Raw genomic sequence first — 22,100 nt, forward strand, 5'->3', positions numbered from 1 at the left:
CGAACACACTACTGTTTTATATGGCAATCATAATCCAATTCTAATGCAACCCAGTTTTTGTGTGGTCAGAGTTTCAAAGAATGAAACAATTGGCACCCGAACTAATATGCACCCAAACTAATAACCAGAAAAATGTAGCATGCTTCCAATTCTGGCTATCAGAAAAATATTAAATTTGTCGAGTTCGCCTTCATGGAATGAAAACTTTTCAACATTTACTGTCCATTGTCGCCCCTGGCAGACAGTTCTTTATTACAATGGGCCACATGTCTGTGCAGTACGATGCTTTTCATATTCCACATTTCCTGGATGACCCCTAGGGCAACAATTTCAAACGTAATTGTGGCCCACACCTAAACTAACCACTTCACAAGTCTGTTATCCAACACACAAATGTCATACAAAAAATATGTGACGTGGTTCCATTGCCATTAGCTTAGTATGTAAAACAACTTCTTCTTAGAATGAGGTTTGGTAATGAAAGCAGTGCATTGTCAAAACCAATTGGCACCAATATGCTTGTCACCATCTTGTGATAACAATGATGCTGGGTCTGTTGGTGGGCTGTTGCCAATGCCACCAATATATTATAAGTTTAGTATCTGATAGGATAACACAGGCAACGTTTAGACCCATTTTCTTGGAAAAGAAAAAAGAAAAAAAAAAAAAAGAAAGCTGTGCATTTGAACAGGATAAATACATAATTATGAATTATAAGCTGCAATTCGCACTTGAGACCCTGCTTATACCAGGTTGCAAATCTGCATTTCTGGTGGAAGATAGCATGTCTTTGACACAATCTATACCCCTCCTATACCACCACAAAGGCAGACACTGCAGCTGCTGAGGTCAGGCAACATGTTTTGCTAAAATGCACTTGCACTGGGGGCAATATAACCTTCATGACATAACACTATGCAAAAAGAAAAAGAAAAGTGGCTGTTCATTTTGCTATTGGCTAAAAACTTACAGGATACAATGCCGACGTCCCATCAGGCATGACGACTTGGACCTTCTCTGCCCTGCAAAGCCCATGAATAAAGAATATCGGAAAGTGCTTTCAATAACAACTTTATACATCTAGTGGTAGATGTAGTTCTAAACTCTCCACTAAGCATGCAGAGGTTTAGTCATCAATGATTCCAGTCAGACAAGGTTGTCACAACACAGAAGCGACAACAATGTAAAGAACATCAACATAGTTTTGCAGCTTCAACAAGATGGGAAATTTCATTCAGATTCCTCTTCACTTATACAACACAAGGATTACTAATGGAACAAAACAATTGGAGCAGTTTCCCCTCTACTTCAGGTTGTGACGTAAAGAGAGCCAAATATTGGCATTCTTTTTTACATAATTTACGAATTAACATAATTTTTTAATAAATTATGTTACCTTCTAATGCCAAAGCAGGCATTACAAAGAGGAGTGGTACAATCACATAATCATAAATGTGACTACAGTGGATCCCGGATATATCGAACTCGAGTGGGATCGCAAGATAGTTTAATATTGATAGTCGAATCTCGTTAATTTGAACACGCTTAATTCGAACTTTCGGTTTATTCAAACTGACGCTGTGGTCCCGTCAAAGTTATGTGTATTCCAATGGGCGAAAACGCCCGGTAATTCGAACACGAAAGCAGTTGCGACGGTTAATTCGAGCATACCCAGCAGTGCGCCAAATCACGTGGTGGTGCCTCTGACCGGCATTGCTCCGACCCTGCTATAGAGCAAAAGCTTAGGCGAGACCCGTCAACACCGCGCGGAGAAAAAAGAAAAAAAAAAAAAGAGAGCGAGAGAGAAAAAGAAGAAAAAGACCTGCGGCGGAAATTTAACTCTCTCAAATGGCAAGGTCGCCGTTTCTCCGTCGAGCCGGAATACGCGTGTACAGTGCCGACGTCCCAGCCAACGCTGCGACTGCAGCGCAGAGGGAAGCAACGGCAGAGGCCCATTCCGGCCAACGAAACTTCAGGGAGCGGGATAAGCTGGCACCGGGCCGGCACGAAGGCGGGTGCACACGGAGACAGTTGAAAATGAGGGAGCTACGAAGGAGCGTGAGGGGAGCCACCGAAGCGACTGGGTTGCCGAGGCCAAATCTGCTTCCCTGCCGTCCTCCTCCCTCACGTTCGACGGTACCAGTGCGCGCCCTTCACCGTGCCGGCGCTGCCCGCTCCCTGAAGTTTCGTTTTCTGCCGTCATCGGGAAGCGAGCGTTGGCCGACGTGTTCGTGGCCCTTGCTCGCTATGTGCTTGCGCGCCTGCGATATTTCACGACTCGCACCGTTCGCATGTGATGCTATGGTGCTCGAATACATAAAAAAATGTCCTTCTTTTAATTCGAAGAAATTTTCGGGCCCCTTTGCGTTTGAATTATCGAGATTCGACTGTAATTCACAATACCAAATGTGCCTATCTAAAGTTTATCTGAAATCTCCGCACGCCTCGGACAGTTTCCCGAGTTCGTGAAAAGCAGGAATTTACCGTAATCGCAACTCCAAGGCCCTGACAAGCGCACAAAAAGTTTAATAATTTTTTCCACACAAATCTAGGGAAGACACTTACACTGTGGAATAGTCCTTGATGTACTGATCGCAACGCTAACCCCGCCTCGCCCGACCGCTAGACCGCAGTGCACCTTACATGTGTAGAAGTGCTTTTCGCGTGTTATTATTCAAGATAACGTAGAAATGAATGCTGCATGAAAGCAAGCCAGCCAGCTTGGATTGGATATACACCACGCCACCATCAGCTTGCCCAAACACATGCCCTGCTACAATATGCTGTTCAAATGACCAATCATCATTCGCTGGCAACAAGTTGACCAAGCAGACTATTTTGTCGAATTTAGGTTTCGAAAACGATTCTGTCCTCTCCCTTTGTCACTAATCATCACTGCTTCTCATCCACCCGTCTTTTCTTGTGTGCCGCTTGGCGCTTCAGCGCTTCGCAGTTCTCGGCTCTCCCCCTCCAGCCTCTGCATCGGTGAGTGACAACAATACACGAACATTGTTAGATTAAAAAATGGCATTCAGCTTGCAGAACATCTGAGTCCATTCCCACTCGTGTAATCCTGCGAGCACGACTGAAACACGCTCAGTCTTGAGTGTTGGGCTGCAATCAACATAAGCCACAATGGTCTTGTGTCAATGCAGTGGTGCCACTGACGAACTGAGATTTGGAGAAATTTTTGGAGCAGAAAAATCTTAATTTTGGAGCAGTTTGGAGCATCCAGATACAGATTTCGGAGCACTTCGGAGCACTTCGGAGCCTCTAAATACATGAGTTTCCCTTTAATTTAAATAAAGACAACAAACCTGTTCACACTGTGTGCTGTAATTAGTTTATTCCAAGTTTAGCGAAGCTGCTCAGATGTTGCCTTTTAAATCGTATGATTTTTTTCATTGACAGCTGACACTTTGTTGTTTTCAGCAAGGCTCTAGCATCAATCAGAAACACCTGGCCAAACAATGTCATCAATGCTATTCTGAGCCAGGCCAGCCTTGATAAGCCCTTGTAACGCTCAGTCATTGCTTCAGACGACACTCCCAGGTACTTTTCTACGGTCTGTTTTTCCTCGTAAAGCTGAAGCTTCTGTTCAGCAACTGGCCGATTCACAACTGGCGTCGACCGATTATTTCGACACCAGTAATTCAAACAAGCTCGATTATTCGGACTACTTTGAGGCACCATCACTGGCCCATAAATTTAAAGTATAAGTACAACCGAAATTTCGGACACCTTAAAGTACGCCATTCTATATAATTCGGACTCCGCCTGCATGATTGCATGCTAAATTGACCGTCGACTTGAGCGAAAATAGCAATATTTTGGCGTTGGTACGTACATCACTGGCATCGCCGCATGGGGGTCGGCCATGTTGCCGACACCTCCTGCAAACCGAAACTAGAGAAGACCGCACCGACCGCAGCCAAACCGTCAGGCAAGCGAACCCCGGCAAGCCGTTCGGGAGTGCATTCGGGTTGGCTCCAACCGTCCAGCATTTATTCATTGACGTGTTAACTAAAGACACAGTTACAGCGACTTAAGTTGTTTAAGCGGTGCCGACTACACCCTCAATGTCTCCACCGACGAGGACAGTGAATGTTTCAAAAAAAAAAAAGGAAAAAAAAAAAAAACGCCGTCATTCGGCTCTGATAGCGCAGGTCGATTCCTGTGCGGCGATTTGGTAGTGATGCATTCCGCTTGATTCTATATGCTGCCCTTATCATCCACCAATCTCTGCCGGCTGTTACCATATAACGCAGGTGGAGCGCCGCTCTTATACCACTCACGAATTGCAAGGAGTAGCAGCGGAAAAGGCATCGCTACAAAATCCCGGTTCCTGTTGCCAAAGGTTGAAGATGAAGTGCATGCATTATTTGTACTTTCGTCTTTTTGTAGCGACAGCATAACAATGGCAGAGATACGTACTGACCAGATAGTAGAAAAGCGTACGTGCGCGCAGGACCGCGTTGACAAACTTCGGCTTTATTTTTGGACGATCCCCTTTCCGGGATACTTTCACTTTCATGACATTTTACACGACTAGCACTGGACACGTCGACGAATGATAGCATTCCTGGCACACTACCAAGTATGCCGACGCTGACGCTAGTGACGCAAAATCCCGTGAAAGTGATATTATCCCCAAAAGTGGTCAACCGAGAAAGATGTCTTTTTTAGCCACTGGCGCAAAAAAGTCAGTTATTTTCTGGCGAATGTAGATAATTCCGGCTTCCAACTATTTGTACTTTTAGGCGGTCCCCATCGAGCCCGAATTATCAGTCGCCGTTCGATTTATGAAGCCGCTTTGCGCGCTACGCACGTCTGCGGGCCACTGCGGCCACACACGTAATGCGCAGTCGTTAATTTTGGCGCACTTCGGTGCAAAATCATGTATTTTTATCAGGATGGCGCAGGAAATCTCGTATGGCGCAATCTGGCGCAGGAGTGGGAGCACTGTGAATAGTGGCGTGCGATGAGTTCGTTAAATCCTGAACTGTAATGTAAAAAAAAAATTCGGGGTAGCTTGCACTAGTGGCGCAAGGCTAAAGACACAGCGGAGCTGATCAGGTTTCTAGCTGGCCCTGGCTATATGAAGTGATGCTAAGTTATACGAAGTGAATGTAAAGTGATGCTAAGTTATACGAAGCGTATAAGAACTTCCTCGTGGTCCGTGGCATCGGGGAACGCCTCGCGAGGCAGTTGTAGGTCCGAGTACACGTAGGGGAAGTGGGGCGAAAGCTATGCACTGTGTACGGACAGCGCACAGCAGACGACACGGCGCATGCGCAGTAGCACGCAGCTGGTGGGAGCTCTGCCTGAGCCGCCGCCAGAGGCGCCTGCTTCAGTCACGGACACCGCGAGCGTTCGGCGCTAATGCGGGGAATTGGAGAAGCACGCATGGCGTCAGCAGCACGTCTGCACGTTGCCTTGTTGGTGCTGCTACAATTTGTTTCTCTTGAGAGAGAGAGAGAGAGCGCGCAAAATGCGCACTTTCTCTCGCTCTCATTTTCTCTTTCTCTCTCCCGAGCATAGCGCACGACACTCCGTGAGGTGGTTGCTAGGCAACGCAGTGGCAAGCGGCACACATTACGGCCGGCTTACAGCTCCGCTGTTAAAACACACTACAAGCACTTCAATGCGCACAAGACACTACAACAGTCTCGTAACCGGGCAACGCAAGTGTTTAGGGTTAGCATTCAGATCGGTATTATATCAAAGACCATTCTGCAGCGCGAGTAACTTAAAATGATCGTGAGCAAAAATGAAGTTAAATTTTGTGCATTCTACAAGCCTTTGGAGAAGCACGTGGTGAGTTCCCACTTTCTATGATCTCGGAAAACTGTCCGAGGCGAGCAGCGATCTCAGGTAAGCCTCAGAGAGGCATATTTTATATTTCGAAATAATCTATATATCCAACTATTTTGTGATTGCCTTCGAGTTTGATATATCCCGGATCGGCTGTATCTCAAACCAGACGTTATCAGTAGACATCCCAAAGCAGGCCATTCAATTGTTCTAGCCAAGCATGCAGACAACTGCACAATTACACCCAGCCTAAACATTTCTTTTATAAGGAATTCGATAAACTTAACTTTGTACAAAGTATGATACATCCTGAATTAGTAAGCTGCACACTAATTATGGTATATTAGGTAACTTTCAGAAGACAGAGTGATATGAAATCTATGGTACAGTAAAATCGCGTTACAAGAGACATGGTTACAAGAGACACTTGGTTAGAAGAGACACTTGAAAATGGTTTGGTTGGTTTTTTTATGTTTGCCATGTTAACAACATCGCATACAAGAGACACTCTGTTACTAAGGACAACTTTTCAGGTGCCTAGAGTAAGTTCTTCACTATTTAGAAGAGACACAACTCAGACACGGATCTTCCCACAACCCAGGATGGAAGATTCCTGTGGAAAAGTGCCCTGAAGATAAAGCTCGGGCCTGCATCCAAGAGATCGCAGACGTTCCAGAATCTTTCGAGGAGTTTGTGCCTGCAGATGTAGGACCTCGTGTGCTCCGAAGAGCTTATAGATTTTTTTTATTTATTTAGTACCCTAAGGGCCCACAGAAGCATTAGATAGGGGTGGGGGGGGGGGGGGAACATAAAGCAGAACACAATTTTGACAAATGAAGGAGCATTGCAGGTGGTAAATACAGCACTTTGGGGTACAGCAAGTCGTGAAACATATTAACAAGGTAAATGCTCTTACAAAAATTCGCACTTAACGAAGCAAGAGCAAAATAGCAAAAGCGAATCAGTGCTCTGGGAGAGAAAAATGTTACTAAAAGTGCTAGGATTGTAAATACGTTAGTAATGCTGAATGAAATAAAGAAAACTGTGTTATCGTGGCACTTCTGGAGGGTAACTCATTCCATTCTTTTATTGATAAGGTTAACGGTGAATTCTCATGCAATCATCGCGCAAGTAAATGGTGCATGTGCCCTAGAGGATGAACCAGAGGAGGAGGAGGCTGACGAGAACATTGCAGAGCAGAAAGTGTTGGCAGTTGAGGCTGACGAACATCTAAAAGCACTTCAAAGGTATTGTGAGCAACAGGAAGGCTTGCAAGGTGAAGTGCTTTTCCTCCAGAAGTTGGGAAGGAAGCTAATACAATCGGCAGTCACTAAAAAACAAACTACTATGAATGACTTTTATAAAGCCATCCTGAGCAATTTCCTGTATATATGTTCAAACACACTTTGATGCTGATGTATAACAAGGTTATCTAGTCTGACTACTCTGTGTTTTTAGAATTTTTGGTTACAAGACATGTTTCCAGGGTCCCTTGAGTGTCTCTTGTAATGAGGTTTTAATGTATCTGAAAGTCCGGTTTCAGAAAGATACTTTCTTCACCCATTACAGCTGTAGAAGATGGTCAAAATCTGTACATCGCATGGCTAATTGGGGAGGCTTGGATGGAGTGCATATGTGTTCTGATCATATTGCGAAGCAATGACTTCGGGAGAAACATCATCTTAGAGCTGGGTAAGACAATTTTTCACTGAAGGGAAGTATTCAACATGACATTTCTCATTTCAGTTGAATGCAACTATACAGGATGCCTCCATTACATCCAAGCACTGCAGCAGTATAAGAATGGTAATGCTCCTACATCTGGCCAGAACTCATATTTTCACCAAGACCTCCATAAATTGAGCACCATGATACAGTATGTATTAAATGTTTAAAAGCATACTCACGTGAAAGGCTCTTTGCAGTATTCACTGAACATGGTGACCATGGTGTCCAAAACAACTTTTGACTTGTGCAGATCTGTAGCCGTCACCTCAATCAACACATTACGTGTTGACAGTGTAATCTTGGAGTGGTTGCCTGCAAGAAGAGACTTCCTTTTTGAAACCACTAGCCATTCATTTTCAGAATATTGCCCAGAGGACACCAAGACACAAACAAAAACACAATTCCATATTTCCTTAAAGCTTTCCTAAATAAACTAATACCTTCCAGGTGAACTGTTGCACGAAAGGTAGAAGTACCAGTTTAGAATGAAAACAAAATTTTAGAAATTTTTAGGTGAGATGTAATGCACACAGACTAATGAGCCCATGCTAGTAAATGCAACAACTGCTTCAAGCATTTCAAGTACAAAAGTTTTTGTCTTGCTAAAAACCTTTTTGTAGTCACAAACGAAACTGCTAGCACATTAGCCCTTCTCCTTACTATGCTCGTAACATGTTTGGCAGAGAGAAACTGACCTGGCTACTGTATAAAATGATGTGACTTGAGAATGTGACAAGTACATTCAAAAGATAGATGTACACATTGGCTATATTATATGGCTGACCTATTGCATCAATCTTAATGCATGGTGTTTGCAATGCCAATGCAACGATTCTATAATGCCTCATCAGCTTACCATTGATGATTGGAGGTAGTGAGAGTACGGTGCCATTGGCATCTTCGATGACTGGGTACACGGGTTTGTCTTTGATGATGTGCAGGTAGTGCCGAAGGTGACTGTCTTTCTGCAAAGAACACAGCCATAAGTGAGAGAGCCAACTATATTGCAGTGAAACTGCCAGCCAAACCATAATAGAATGTTCACACCGATATAAGGAAACAAAAGCTATGGTTTGCTCTTTGGTAGGAGTGTGCGAATACTGAATAGCAGATTTCGAATTGAATATTGAATCGAATCAAGAAAAAAAGAAGCCATTATTCAAAGAATATTGAATCAAATATTAGAAATGTTTTCACAAAATTTAATACTTACATATTTTGGCCAGGAAATACTTACAAATTTTGGCCAGGTGCTAGACATGCTAGGGAGTTTCCTAGCATTACATAACAACTTAGGTACATAGAAATCAAGACATGCAGTACAGTCTACTCTTAGGGAACACCAAATTAATCTGCTAGCACTGATTACAGCTCACGGACTAGAAGATATTTTTTTTTGTGAATAGAACTTCCACTGAATAAAATGAAGTGCTTTTGTTCCTCTGATACTAAAGAATTAGTGGCCTTCTGTTGTACTGATTACCACTGAGGTTCTCAGTTTGATAGTGGACCTGTGCTTTGCCTGGTCTACTCGCGCATAGCCGGCACCATCCATGCCGTTTCATTGTCAGGTTCGGTGTGATTTACCACACTGATTTTGAAATCTAGAGAGTCACGGTGAGTTCACGCGACACTAACTTACAAGCCCAAATAGGTATGTCAATGCAATCTTGTGAACTCTTTGCCATCCTACAAGTCAATCAGTAAGCATGACTTGTGTACTGTATAAATTTAATACAAGGTCCAGAAGTTTGATATCTCATGTCAGCGGTGGATTCTTGTATTCTTGTAGCAGAAAAAAATTACTTTCTGTATCAGCATTACTGGTAAAAAAACAATACATGCCAGCTCTGAAACTGTTAAATAATTTCACAAAGCTGTCAAGACATAAAAATCATGCAAAAGTACATTAGGAAGAATTATAAAACATAGTTTATTTAAAAACATCACGTAATCAGTTACAAAGTTACGAAATGCACCATGTGGCAAGCTGCTTACAAGACAGTGGCACTATCGAGATAACAGACTATGCAGAGAAGGTGGAATCTCATTATGCATGCAACATTAGTTTATTGACCCTTTTCGCAGAGCAGCTTGTTATCGAGAAACGAGATGGCACTATGGGCGGTGCGCCGCACGTTGCGTCAGCGAAAGTGCATGAATACGAAACCGTTACCGCTTCTGCCCTGTTTCTGAGCAATCAGCTGTCGGAAATGAAACTGGGTTTTCACTCATGCACCGTGCTCCGTTCATGCTGCACAATGTGGAGTGATGGATTGAAGACGTGTGCAGTAGTTGGCTGCAAAAATAGTGACTGGCATATTAAGGAATGGAATGAATACGTGTGGCTAATTTCACGGACTGTTGCTGCATACGGACAGCCTGTGTTGCCAGCCCTTCTCGATGCACAACTTTCCTCGAGGGTTCCATCAGCTAAGTTCCAAGCCTTGTGTGCAGCAAGAAAAAATCTATTGCAACTGAGCACACCCGCGAGCAATTAGGCAGAAAATAATCAGATAGTGACTGCACTGACGAACTTCACCGAGTCTGAAATGTGACAAGGCGCTACTTCAATAAATTCGCTAAATAAACAACGAAGAGCAAAACACACTGATCATGATCCAATTCATATGCGGAAAGCTTGGAATACATTTTTAGCCTCGCTTTTAGAACAAGCACCATATACGCTGCTCGCACAGTTGGGACAAATCTTAATGAGCTCCGAAAGAACTTTTACATATCCTTTGAAGCTGTGACCAAAGCTTCATGTCATCCACCCAGTCAGCGTCTATGATATCTCTTGAAACAGACGTTTCCCGAGATGCACCGGGCATCATGTGCATCCATTGTAAACACGGAGGCAATGGAGGCAACTGAGGCAAGCAATGTATGTGTCACCACGTGATAAAACATGGCAGCGATAATGGGATCACCACGAAATGGGTCAATAGCTTTACTTCCTAATTTGGTGAGACTCCACGCCTGCAAGTGCTCCTGAGAGCATCTCGTGGCCCTCTTTCAACAGTGTCTCGCGACTCTGAATGTCGAAGAAACATTTTGCTTTTATTCCTTTAAGAATTAGGAGTTCAACATTGCTCAGCATCCTTTTTGCTGATTTGATTATTTCCTGGAGATTCCTTTCATTTGCCTTTCTGCAGGTACGTTAGAATCATTTCAGTTTTGTTCTAGTTTTGCACTCGCTACTAATGCCTCCATTTAATAGTAGTCACTACTGTTGTTGCTTGCAGTCAACCTTTACCGCTCTGAGAATGTTAATGGCTTATTGCAATTGCCATACTTACACGAGGCCGAGGCAATGTGCCCCTCACGACTCAACCTGCAAAGGGAGATTCATAACACGAAATACTGAAGGCTTCACTGCTTATATGCTACAAAGCAGTGGAAGTGCAAGCTCTGGTTTCGTTTTCACAATTGTTGTTGCCCGACTTCTAGCAGGAGTCTGTAAGGCAGGCAGACATGCACAATTATTGCCAGAATGAAGGTTTTGGAGTAGCACAGAGCAAGATTGCCCCTTTGTAGCAGCTTGGAGCAGATGTAGCAGCAGTTCCACCACTGTGATGTTAGGATGTCACAAGTAGTCATTGGCTAAGCAGGTGTTAGTACCAATCTGTCTTACTATCTGCAGCATGAAAAGAGAATAAAAGTGTTCCTAACGTGGACTGACATACCGAATAAAGGTCCATCAGTTCCTCAGCTGAGCGCTCAACTGTGTCATTGAGCGGCACAAAGCGAATGTCCTTGGGGCTCCGTGCATCGTAGACAAAAGGTCCCTTCACAGTGTCCAGGTCATGGGTTCCTATGGATACAATTGTGCGCCTCCTGCAAGGACAGGAAAGTGAGCAGACAGAAGCAGAAAGCAACATTATCGGCAGCACCAGAAAACACCCCATAAGTTAGCATATTGTCACGTTGTAGTGACGGTCAAGATCACAACACTGCCAAAACTGTGAGTTAAGAATTTAATTCTTCTGAGAAAATTTACGCCCAGAAACACACGCAACATTTAAATCACAATAGGGATGAGCATAGTAATCAAAAGCCAAACCTAAACTCGTGGGTCAGTTACGTCCTCTATCTATACAGGGTATTTTTTTAAGTATACATTATTATTATGATTACTAACATTAAGCATACTGTAAGCCCCTTTCTAGGTACTATTTTCTAACACAGGTGAACCAAATACATGAAAAAAGAGCAACACTAGTTACAATATTCAAAAATGCCTCTAATAAGAACATAAATAGCAGAGCATGCATGATGACACACATTAAAGTGTCAAACTAGGCATAAAGAACATAATCAAAATCTACAGGCATCACAATTTGCAGTATTCATTTCTTAGTACAGCCTCAAAAAACATCACTTTTCAGGAAACAGCCAAAGACAGGACTCAATACTAGTGAAAGTAAGGTCATACCTGCCAATATTTTGATGTAGCTTGTCCTGGAGGTCAATGAAGCTGTTGTACCGGTCCTGGGTGAAGGTCACATCACGCAGAATGGCAGCCACCACATACGGCCGCACAGATGCAGTGCTAGGCTTGACGTGTAGAATTTGCAGTGCATCTGCAGCTGGGTGCAGGGCTCGGTAACAGGGTGGTTCAATCCTGCAGGCATTACTTGACTCATTTGCAACAAATTAAGGTACACCAGCTATGTGAGTTGGCTCTAGTTCACAAGAACAAATCCTGATGTTTACTTTTCTCGAATAACCATGTTTAGATTTGTAGTGGAAGGTAACACGTACGTTCATGATTTCATACTTTGATTGCACTAATTTTACCAATGCTCAGTCTGTAACATGCCAGGATGAGCTAATGAAAACAAGAAACAAGTTACAGGAACTGCTGTGAACAATAAAAAGGACGAATATGTTATATAAGTCACTTTTCTAAGGTGTCACAGAAAAAGCAATGAGTGCTCCCTCATACAAGCCATATCACTTACCTGCTCACAGAACTTTTTATTAGCACTGGCACCATAGTGAACCTGTAAGCTAGACATGATGCTTGTGACAGCACATGCCAATCACATTGTTTTATGTTTGCAAATGCTTGAAATTTGAAATACGCATAGAATAATCTCTCCTATTTGATTCGTAATCATTGAGGGAATTCACTATTTGAAACTTTCAAATATTTGTTTCCGTTTGAATTTAAGGGTAACGACACTCATGGGACTCTGCGGAGAAAATTATTGGTGTAATTATAGACTCTTCCTAATAATTCTGCTGCCGTAGAGAAGCAGCTTGCACCAAGGTACCAGTTTTTGAATGAACATACACGGCTCAGTAACTCCAAATCATTTAGTAAGAATGCCTCACCTTTAGGCAGCTATATATATAGGATTTGTTTCATTTTAGGCAAGGCAACTTATCATACAGTCTCTAAGTTATCATATAGTCTCACCACAATGTGTGGCGCTGTATGCAATACCACACTTATCTACTTTGATGAAGAGAACACTCTACAAGCATCTGGTGACAAGCGTTGATACAAATAGCACCACAACACGGGTCACATGAGGTAAGAAATGGAGCAGACAAGCGCGGGTACCAATGCATCCATATCAACTCAGTTAACTATCAACCCTATTAATGCATGGTGACATGCTGTTCCCTTGTTTTATTAATGGCCTTATCATAGTGCCCAAGAAAACAGCTCCTTATTTAGAAGGTCTGCAGTTTACCGGACATGCATGTATCAAATAATTTAGATAAGAGTTCTTACGAGATTGACTCCACGCTAACTTTATATTTCACTTTGTTTAGGAACAAGAAAATATTCGGTACTCAATTTAACAACAAGTTGTTTTTCTCGAATAATCATATTCAATTCGTTGATAAGATTTTACTATTTGAACACCCCTAGTTTTACATAATCGGGACAGGGGCAATAGTGAAAATACTGTGGCCGGAACTGGTTTTTAAACTGCTAAAAGAGCAAATATATGGCAAAACAAATAGCAGCATTATGCAGACGAAACAAGTTCCTTTTGTGGTGGCTAGTGCACAAAGCATTAGTGTATCACAGAGAGGAGTTCACTCAATGTAAGCCCTTTCCAGTGACTTTTAATCGTAGACTTACTTTCCCTTGAAGATGAGCAGCGCCCGTACCAGTCCTTCGAGACATAGCAAGTCGTACCTGTGCAAAAAGTAATTTAGTATGATCGACCAATACACGAGTAACAACCACGGACTCACCTATTTGCAGGGATGTCAACACGAAAGATGACTTCTTCCGACGCACCTTCAGCTTTCGTACTGCCTTGCTCTTTCGAGAGCATCTGTTTTTCACTCGTCTGCATTAACAAAATAGTTTATATCAGATGATGCATTCGCTGAGGTATGTCCGTACTCCCATTCGCACAATTTATGTCCCGACAACATTTACGCCAAGAGGCCCTTTTCGATACAAGAAAAGGAGCGCATGCAGTGAAGTCATCGGAGAAATAAATTGACGTTGAATATGCTAAATATAGTGTGCCTGTGGCACGGCGAGAAAGGGTGGCGCATGCACTGCATGGAGATGTATCGTGGTACTTACAACTTCGTCCAGCTCCAATCCATACTCGAAGCACAGGTCTGCGAATTCTTCTTCGGCTGCACATAACAAGACAATATCAAAACTGTGAGACCTGTCGGCAGCATCGCGTCGCAGGCAACATCGTGTTCTGTGGTGATGAATGAATGACAGCTTGTACTACACACGGTGTGTTAGGGCACGTATTGAAAGTAATGAATCCACAAGCTTCATAGCACAAAATCGCACCGCAGGTTTTTAAGGGGGTGACGCAAGGTATCACATCGAGTGAGCATTTTAACATCCGGCACCATGCGTGGCAAACAAGCAGGCGTGTGTCACTCACTGTATGTTCTCCCCAAGGCTTCGAATAGTAGAGCTGCTTTAACGCCTACAGTCGGCATTGTGGCGTGGTATTCTCTCGCAAGCGTATGTCAACAAATAAAACCGCGGATCGTCGGCACCACGCGCAGGCAGATGCAACTTTCGCCTGCCTTCGCCACTCGCTTCCAACGTGCCAGACACACACTTATTTAGACGTGCAAAATAGCAACACGCGTTATAGTCACGTCCTTTAGTGAATAAAAGTTGCAGAATTGTTCAACGGATGGCGCTACCATCTTAAGCAGCGCGCGATAAACTCGTTGATTTGAATGTGAAGAAAAAAATATATATATGTATCTCACTCGCAAGGATGTTTTTCTGTATTACTATTATTCTTTATTGTGATAGGGTGATAGCAACTATACGGATGCTCGTTGTCGTGTTGTCCTGATGTTTTCCTTTTTCTTCTCTTTCTATCATCTTCAATTCCCACACACCTCCCACCCCCGCGCAGGTTAGCCAGCCTGTTTATGACTGGCAAACCTCCGTATATCTCAACTACGCAAATCGAATAGGCCCAGTCTGTTCCTCTTTCTTAATTCCTATGTGTAACCCTAGAACCCAGGTGGAGACCGCAAGCCCCAGCTGTGTTGTGGGCAGTGCGTATTGCCTTTTGCGCCCCTGCGTGTCTGGGACAATCCCACATAAATGCAAATAAAGTATTGGTATTGCAGTAGCGCACCCAGGATCTCTGCCAGGGGGGGGGGGGGGTACAGTTTGCTAATACCATCTAAACAGCACTAATTTCATTTTCTTCATGGGAAATTGTCAAAAAATTCGCTTTTTGCGAGTGTGCAGACGATTGCGCGTCTTACATCTTAGTTGCAGTACTAAAATGCGCAAGAAAAGAAAAGGGGTTAAACAAAAGGGGGGGGGGGGGGGGTTAAGTCGGCCTCAGGGGAGGGTTAAAGACCGCCTCTTCAACGGCTCCCGTCCACATACGAGAAAAGGTGACACTACCGGAACCCATCCAGGACGTTCTCTCGACTAAGTTTGCCGTAGCGCTCTGTCGTGTGTGTTCCCCATCTGTGTCTCTCGTCTAAAATGTTGCGCATTCCAACCTCTAGAGATAAGCTATACCAACACACCCAGTCTTCAACCTTACCTTGCTTTGTCATGCTGGCAAAAGTAACGCTAGCCTTGAAGCTGTACCGGGTTTCGCGGACGCACGCGGGACGGTCGACCAGTGATGCCAACCTCCTGCTCCGAGATGTCCCCCCAAAATACCTAGTCCTCCAGAAAAAATGTCTATTTTTATGGCTTTGTAGTTATTACTCATAAAACGACGGTCCGCTACAACATGCGGCGCTGTGTGATATTGGTACCAGCGGGGAAAATAAGGACAAAAGCTACATAACCTCCTTAACTCACGGCACGCGCTATAATCCTTTGTATCTCTCAACTCTTCTCATGCTGCAGAAAGCGCGCATTTTGAATTGACTTCAACGTTTACAGCTTCCCATTCACGATTCATTGCTGCAGGGATTCAAATGGTAGATGCCTGGTGTTACCTTTCAGTTTTCCAGAGATGGCAGGCATTATTTTGTAATTGGCCCTTCATATCAAGGCGGGTGAAAAGGTATGACACGCACACATCTTTTTCTAAATGTTCACGTGCAGCATTTCCAGCTACGAAATTCATGCAACAAGATTTTTATAAATTATCTTCCTTAGCAGTGACAATTGTCTGCTGCGGGCTTTAACAGCCCATTTTATTCTTTGATTCAAGCTTGACAAAGCACTTTTGACGGTATTTCTACGCTGTAGAGGTGATATGCCAGTTGATTCAACACGAAAAGCTTTGAAGCTTCATGAGAAGTTACGATGGGTATAGCTGTGCGCTGATATCATTTTTCGTTCGCAATGCTGCCCAGCTTCTGGAGAGCGGTAATCACTTAAAATAATTTTGATTTTAGCTTACCAATAGGGAAAACATACATACATGTTCACCAAGATGCTGAAGCAAAACGGGAACCAGTCAGTGGCTTCTTTCGCTTTCCTGTGGAGCTGGTACATCAACCTAATTGCAGAGGCGGCGTTTTGTAACTATACCTACTTCATAAAAATCATAATTTCGCGCCAACTGGCCGATCCCGGCGGATGACGGTGTCCCAACCAACGACAAAGTGCAAAAATAAAGTCAAACCTTGTTAAACAAAGTCGAATCCACCACGAAACTACCTCCGTTATATCCGATATTCGTTATAAGCATATATTTTATGGATGTCGATGCTGACAAGATATACTTCATATTATAGTTCGTTATGTCTGATACTTCATATCCGAGTTCGTTATATCGAGGTTTAAGTTTAGTATGAATTTAACTTGATGATTAGAAATATGCACTCCCAATTGTAACCAGTCGTTGCACAGCATGCCAGAAGCGATCAGCATATTTTAACAAATCCTTAGATACTGCCAAAGACGCTATAGATCCCTTAGTTCCTAGAGTTAGCTTCGCAGGATTGGAAGAACATCTTAAATAACTTATAAATCGGTGAGAAGAAAAAACGTCAGTATACAGGCATCGTGTGGTTTACTTGTGTTATGACGAATTGACATCCCTGCATTAAACAGAGAATTAATGTCAACGTAGTGACTACAGCATGCATGAGACAAATTACAAAAAAGGAACAGTACAAACAAGAAGAAACGATACAGCACGTACATACTTCATACCAGAAAGGACAAAAAAAAAAAAAATATAAAGCCACTATATCAATATGTCACACACAAAGGCACTGCAGACAGATACAAATGAAAGCATATGGTAACACAGTTCTTACTATTGACGCATCACATGTATAACTTACTATTGATGAAAACTCAGTTTATCAAACTAAATATGTAAAAAATAATTGATATGCCATTGGTTTAGTAAGGAAGTGGTCTTAGGTGCACTTCTCCGCTGAACACAGTCAAAGTTTTCGCTCACCATGAACAACTAACTGGTAGTGTAGGTAACTAAAGATTTGAATTCTAATGCGTTTGAGGATAGGATAATTGCGGCTGCTTCAGAAAATAATTGAATACTGCACAAAGTCTACGGGTGCTTCAGAGGTGGCACCGTTGCACAGCCTCCATAGTTTCTTTTGGTGCTTCAGTTGACAGTGAAAATATTTGTTCAGCACTCGCCACAGTCATAAGGCCTGACAACAGCAATAAATAATTCCATTGTGCGCGTATTTCTGCTAACCTATTATTGTTGCTACCGTGAAGCTTGTTTCAATGTTGCGTGCCGTACATATGAACGAGAAGAAGAGAACCGAGTGGTCCAATTTTTGTTAGTCACAACCATATGATGCCAACAGATAGTGAAGCCAAGGGAAGCTTTGTTATTTAAGGTTAATATCACTGCTATAAAGAAAGAACAAGCAGAAAAACAACGAAATCTGTAAATATAGTTAGCTTTCATGTGGTATCTCGGACGCAGTTTTTCTTAGCGCTATTAACAGGACCCTATGAACAGCAGGACCCTCTGAAGAGGGGCGCCTCGGTGAGGGATGGCAAGCCGCCCTCCTCAGCGAGGCAACCGAAGACCAGGAGTCCAGCGGGCCAGGGCCATTGCCGGGGACCTTGGAACATTTTCCTCCAGCGATGGACCCCTGGCAGCCTAGCCCCGGGAACCAACAGCAATAACCGTTGGACAAATAAAGTTTATTCCTATCCTATTCAAACATGGCGGCCACGATGACGTCACTGCACCTTATCATCACGCGTACATCGTCTTGCTTTTTTTTTCTTTTTTTTTTTTTTTTTTTTTTTTTTTTACAGCGAACGTTTTTACCGGATTATCACTGTTCTCGATTTGTCGCTCGGCGCAAGACGCGGCTTACGTGTTATTATGCTGTCAAGTTTATTGCTTACGCAGTTTCCCGACGTACTTGTACCCTAAGATGGCCGCCATAATGACGTCAGTGAAAGCTAACTATATGACAACCTGAACTGACGACAAAATTTGCTTAATGTAAGTGACAATAAGACTTTTCCAAAGCTCACGCACTACAAATACGATTTCACGTCAACTCTACGATGACGCGGAGAACTATATACTTTAAATGGTGCACTATATGTGCATCTTTAACAAAGTTACAATACCTGTTCCGTTTTTGTTGTTGTTGCCGGAGTTATGGGGAATTGTAAAGGTGAAGCATGTGACCCTGTCTTTTTGTTTTTAAAAATTTCTGTCTTCATCCTTCTTGATTGAACGACACCGCACTCAATAAGACATAGACGAACACACCGACACATGGGCACTGACAGACAAGCGGGCCCGCCAATTCCTTCTGAGTATATTAATCACTTTTTCTGAGAACATTTAGCGGATAAATACAGAAAATCTCCTTCAAAAGTCACGTTAATATGAATTTTCATTATCAGTACAACGAGCAACCTTGCTTAATGTGGTTCAATGAATACCTATATAATGAACACAGTTCTGCGATCTAATTTATTTGAATATGGAGGGCCAGGAAGACTTTCGAGTCGGGTTTGTAAATACGAAGGCAAGTGTCGCTATTCACTGACAATCTTGCCGTCTTTAACAAACCTTTGGAGACTCCGTGGTGAAGCTGCTACTCTCGTAAAGGACAGGCCTGTGGCCCTGGACGAGGCAGTTGTGGTTAGAGCACTGCACGGGCCGATTTTTGCGGCCCGGGCCCGGCCCGGGCCCGTTTTTACATTGGGCGGCCCGCCCGAGCCCGATCAAAACATTTTATGGCGAGACCCGAGCCCGGCCCGGGCCCGGAAATAATCTACGTTACCCGCCCGGCCCGGCCCGCCACCCCTTTACCTTAAGCCCGAGCCCGGCCCGAGCCCGACTCGAAACCGGCCCGAACCCGGCCCGAGACCGAAAAATACATGTTTTTCAGAGTTGAAAAGCCCGAGAATAACTCGCAGAAAGCCCGAGCCCGGCCCGGGTCCGCGTCAAAAAACCCGAGCCCGGCCCGGGCCCGGGTCAAAAATCACACGCCGTGCCCGAGCCTGGCCCGAGCCCGTGAAAAAACTCCTCTACCCGGCCCGGCCCGGCCCACGGGCCGGGCCGGGCCCGGGCTTTCGGGTAAGCCCGAGCCCGTGCAGTGCTCTAGTTGTGGTCGCTGGCTGCGGTGTCCGTGGCGGGGCCCCCTGTCTTCCATTTCAAGAACATATTTCTTCTTCCTCCGTACAAGTATAACCGGAGCCCTATATGCTCTTCGTGGGCAACAAGACCCTGGCGGCACCTCGCGATGCCTCCGCGCATTTTTGGCCTACATCTGCGTAATAAATCTGGCCTACAATACCATTTTATTGCGATAGCAATTATATGGACCCTTCAACCGGATTTCTGCCGTCGCCGTCGCCGTCGCCGTGAGGTTCCGTATAGATAAAATCTTCGCCGCGCGCCGTATGCCCCAGCGGAAGCGTGGGGGGACGCGCGCTGTCACGGAGAGCGAACGCACTCAATCTCCCACGCGCAAGCAAGGAAGCGGAAAGCCAGCGCCGGAGGGAGCAGGGGGGGGGGGGGGGGTGGGGGGCACTTCTCTGCCAACAACCGCGCTCGTCGCTCGTCCGCACAGTCTCTTATCTCTCCCACGCGCAAGCCAGGAAGCGGGAAGCCAGCGCCGGAGGGAGCATGAGGGGGGGGGGGGGGGGGGCGCACTTCTACGCTTTCAACAACCGCGCTCGTCGTTCGTTCGACCGCACCGTCTCTTATCTCCCCACGGCTCTGACCTTTATGCCGCTCAGTTTCCGTTGCTAAACCGCACGTACCTTCGCCCGCAAGGTACGTTGCGCTGCCAGCGTTTTGACAGTCGTTGGCTGCAGTCATTCAGTGTGATCTATTCATGTTTGTTTGTGCGCGCTCACACCACGCTTGTTCATTCAGTTAGTAATAGTCGGGCCAAATTTTCCAACGCACGCTACACATGCAATGCTGCCCAGATCGCCAGTGCAGCACTACAGGTGTGTCCCTTCGCACGCGCTGCCCACGGTAAGCGCTTCTCATCAACACCACCGTTTCACACGCGCCTTCTCGTGGTCATCGAGTCTCTCTTCATGTCGGTCTACTTACGCCGCAGCACACCTGCTTACTTAATCAGCTCATGTTTACTACAATTCATATTGCTACCAAGGCCGCTCACCTTACTCCGTATGACATTGCTGTGTTGCTATCGCATTCATTGCTTCGCCCTTAGGGCGAATCTGTGACATTTTTTTTTACAGATGCAATGAGTGCCACGAATCAGACGAGCCTGTATACTGACGTTTACATATATCATGACAGAAGGAAATAAAACTACTTATTTATACATGGAGAGTTTGGATGTGCCGTAAGGCCCACGCGGCTATACTCCGACATATATCTGCTTCCACAATAAAGGAGCAATTTGTGAATTGCAGCAGAAGCAATGATGCAAAAGCACTTTATTACGCGAGACCCTGAGTTCTCGCAATTTGGAAATTTTCGCCAAACGTACGGAAGCACGAAATGTCTCTCTCTCTTCAAGCGTCAAGAGGAGGGATTTGACGGTACGAAAACAGAAAGCATTCTGGTTCTGGACCACTACAAATCAGTTGTGGAAACAGTGTGAGAGGAATAGTGATAAAAACTGGCGAGTAAGTGATAAAGACATCTCTAGCACACATTTGCAAGTTTAACTCTGGTTCACCAACCCGGCCAAGTTGGTATACAGATACTCTGGGACCCCACTGAAAGATGGCTTCACCACGAGGTGTCCAGTCATTGAGGAGAAAGAGCAGCTAGGGCAGCATTTACCAGATCGTTCCGTTACTCGCGCATTTCAGCGAGAACACGAGCAATCTTATGAAAAGTTCCCGAGTTCTATGAACCCATCCCATCCTCAAGCGCAATTCAGGGACAACTCTCTTTCAGACAGCGAGACGAGCTTCAAGCTCGAGCACTGCTTCGAAAATGACCTCGGAGTATAGCTTGATCCGTATGAAAGACGCCACTTTGCCGGTTTCATGGTCAAGAGACATCTGTTATGCAGCGAAGACGAGAGCGTTAAACTATGACCCAACAACAGAGCCGTCGCCCTCTGCACTACAGTGAAACAGTAAATCCACAGCTACGCAATATCAAACGTTCACGCACAACATTTATATACCGTACATGGAAAGGAGTAGGAAATTGCTCGTCGGGAATCCGCGACGCGAGAAATGTACTCCCCGTACTCCCCGTGCTAAACGGCGCGAAAAAAAAAAGAAAGAAAGAAAAAAAAAAACACTGGGCTCCGTCGTTCCACGGTTGCGATTTTGTCCACGGCTCACGGGTGCAGGAGCCGGTTGAGGCAAGGCGGGCACGCTCCACGCATCAGCCGATTGCCACCCGCACAAGACGCCGAGCACGGCAAGCAGGTACAGTTGCGAACCGAGAGAGCTAGCTCGCCATAAACGGCACCGACGCGGCAGCCCCGGTCGAAATAACCCTGACGGTGCTAAGAGGGGGACAAGAGAAGGAGGAACTAAGACGCCAACCGGACCGCCGGAGGCTTCAGGTTCGGCGGCCGTTTATGGGCCCGGCCCGGGTTTAGTGCGGTCGTTTGAATACCCTCGCTCTTCTACTGTGTATGGCGGGTGCGCTGCGGAGCGTGAAATGAGCAACCGGTCCGGCGCCCGCGGTAGAGACTCCGTG

General features: G+C 44.8%; 1 protein-coding gene across 1 annotated transcript in view; it reads right to left on the minus strand.

Annotated features, from left to right (window-relative positions):
• LOC119446664 (phenylalanine--tRNA ligase beta subunit) overlaps positions 1-14,626 on the minus strand; it is a 28,707-nt gene extending 14,081 nt beyond the window's left edge. Inside the window, exons 1-9 of the mRNA XM_037711157.2 lie at positions 14,430-14,626; positions 14,108-14,163; positions 13,765-13,862; positions 13,649-13,705; positions 11,981-12,169; positions 11,232-11,382; positions 8,399-8,507; positions 7,722-7,854; positions 971-1,022 (exon numbers count right to left, since the gene is read on the minus strand). Of these exons, the coding sequence (XP_037567085.1) occupies positions 971-1,022; positions 7,722-7,854; positions 8,399-8,507; positions 11,232-11,382; positions 11,981-12,169; positions 13,649-13,705; positions 13,765-13,862; positions 14,108-14,163; positions 14,430-14,487 (903 nt within the window). The 5' untranslated portion in view covers positions 14,488-14,626. The remainder of the gene's footprint in view (positions 1-970; positions 1,023-7,721; positions 7,855-8,398; positions 8,508-11,231; positions 11,383-11,980; positions 12,170-13,648; positions 13,706-13,764; positions 13,863-14,107; positions 14,164-14,429) is intronic.
• Between the last annotated feature and the right edge of the window lie 7,474 nt (positions 14,627-22,100).

This window comes from Dermacentor silvarum, chromosome 3, assembly GCF_013339745.2.
Source record: "Dermacentor silvarum isolate Dsil-2018 chromosome 3, BIME_Dsil_1.4, whole genome shotgun sequence".
Lineage (NCBI taxonomy): Eukaryota > Metazoa > Arthropoda > Arachnida > Ixodida > Ixodidae > Dermacentor > Dermacentor silvarum.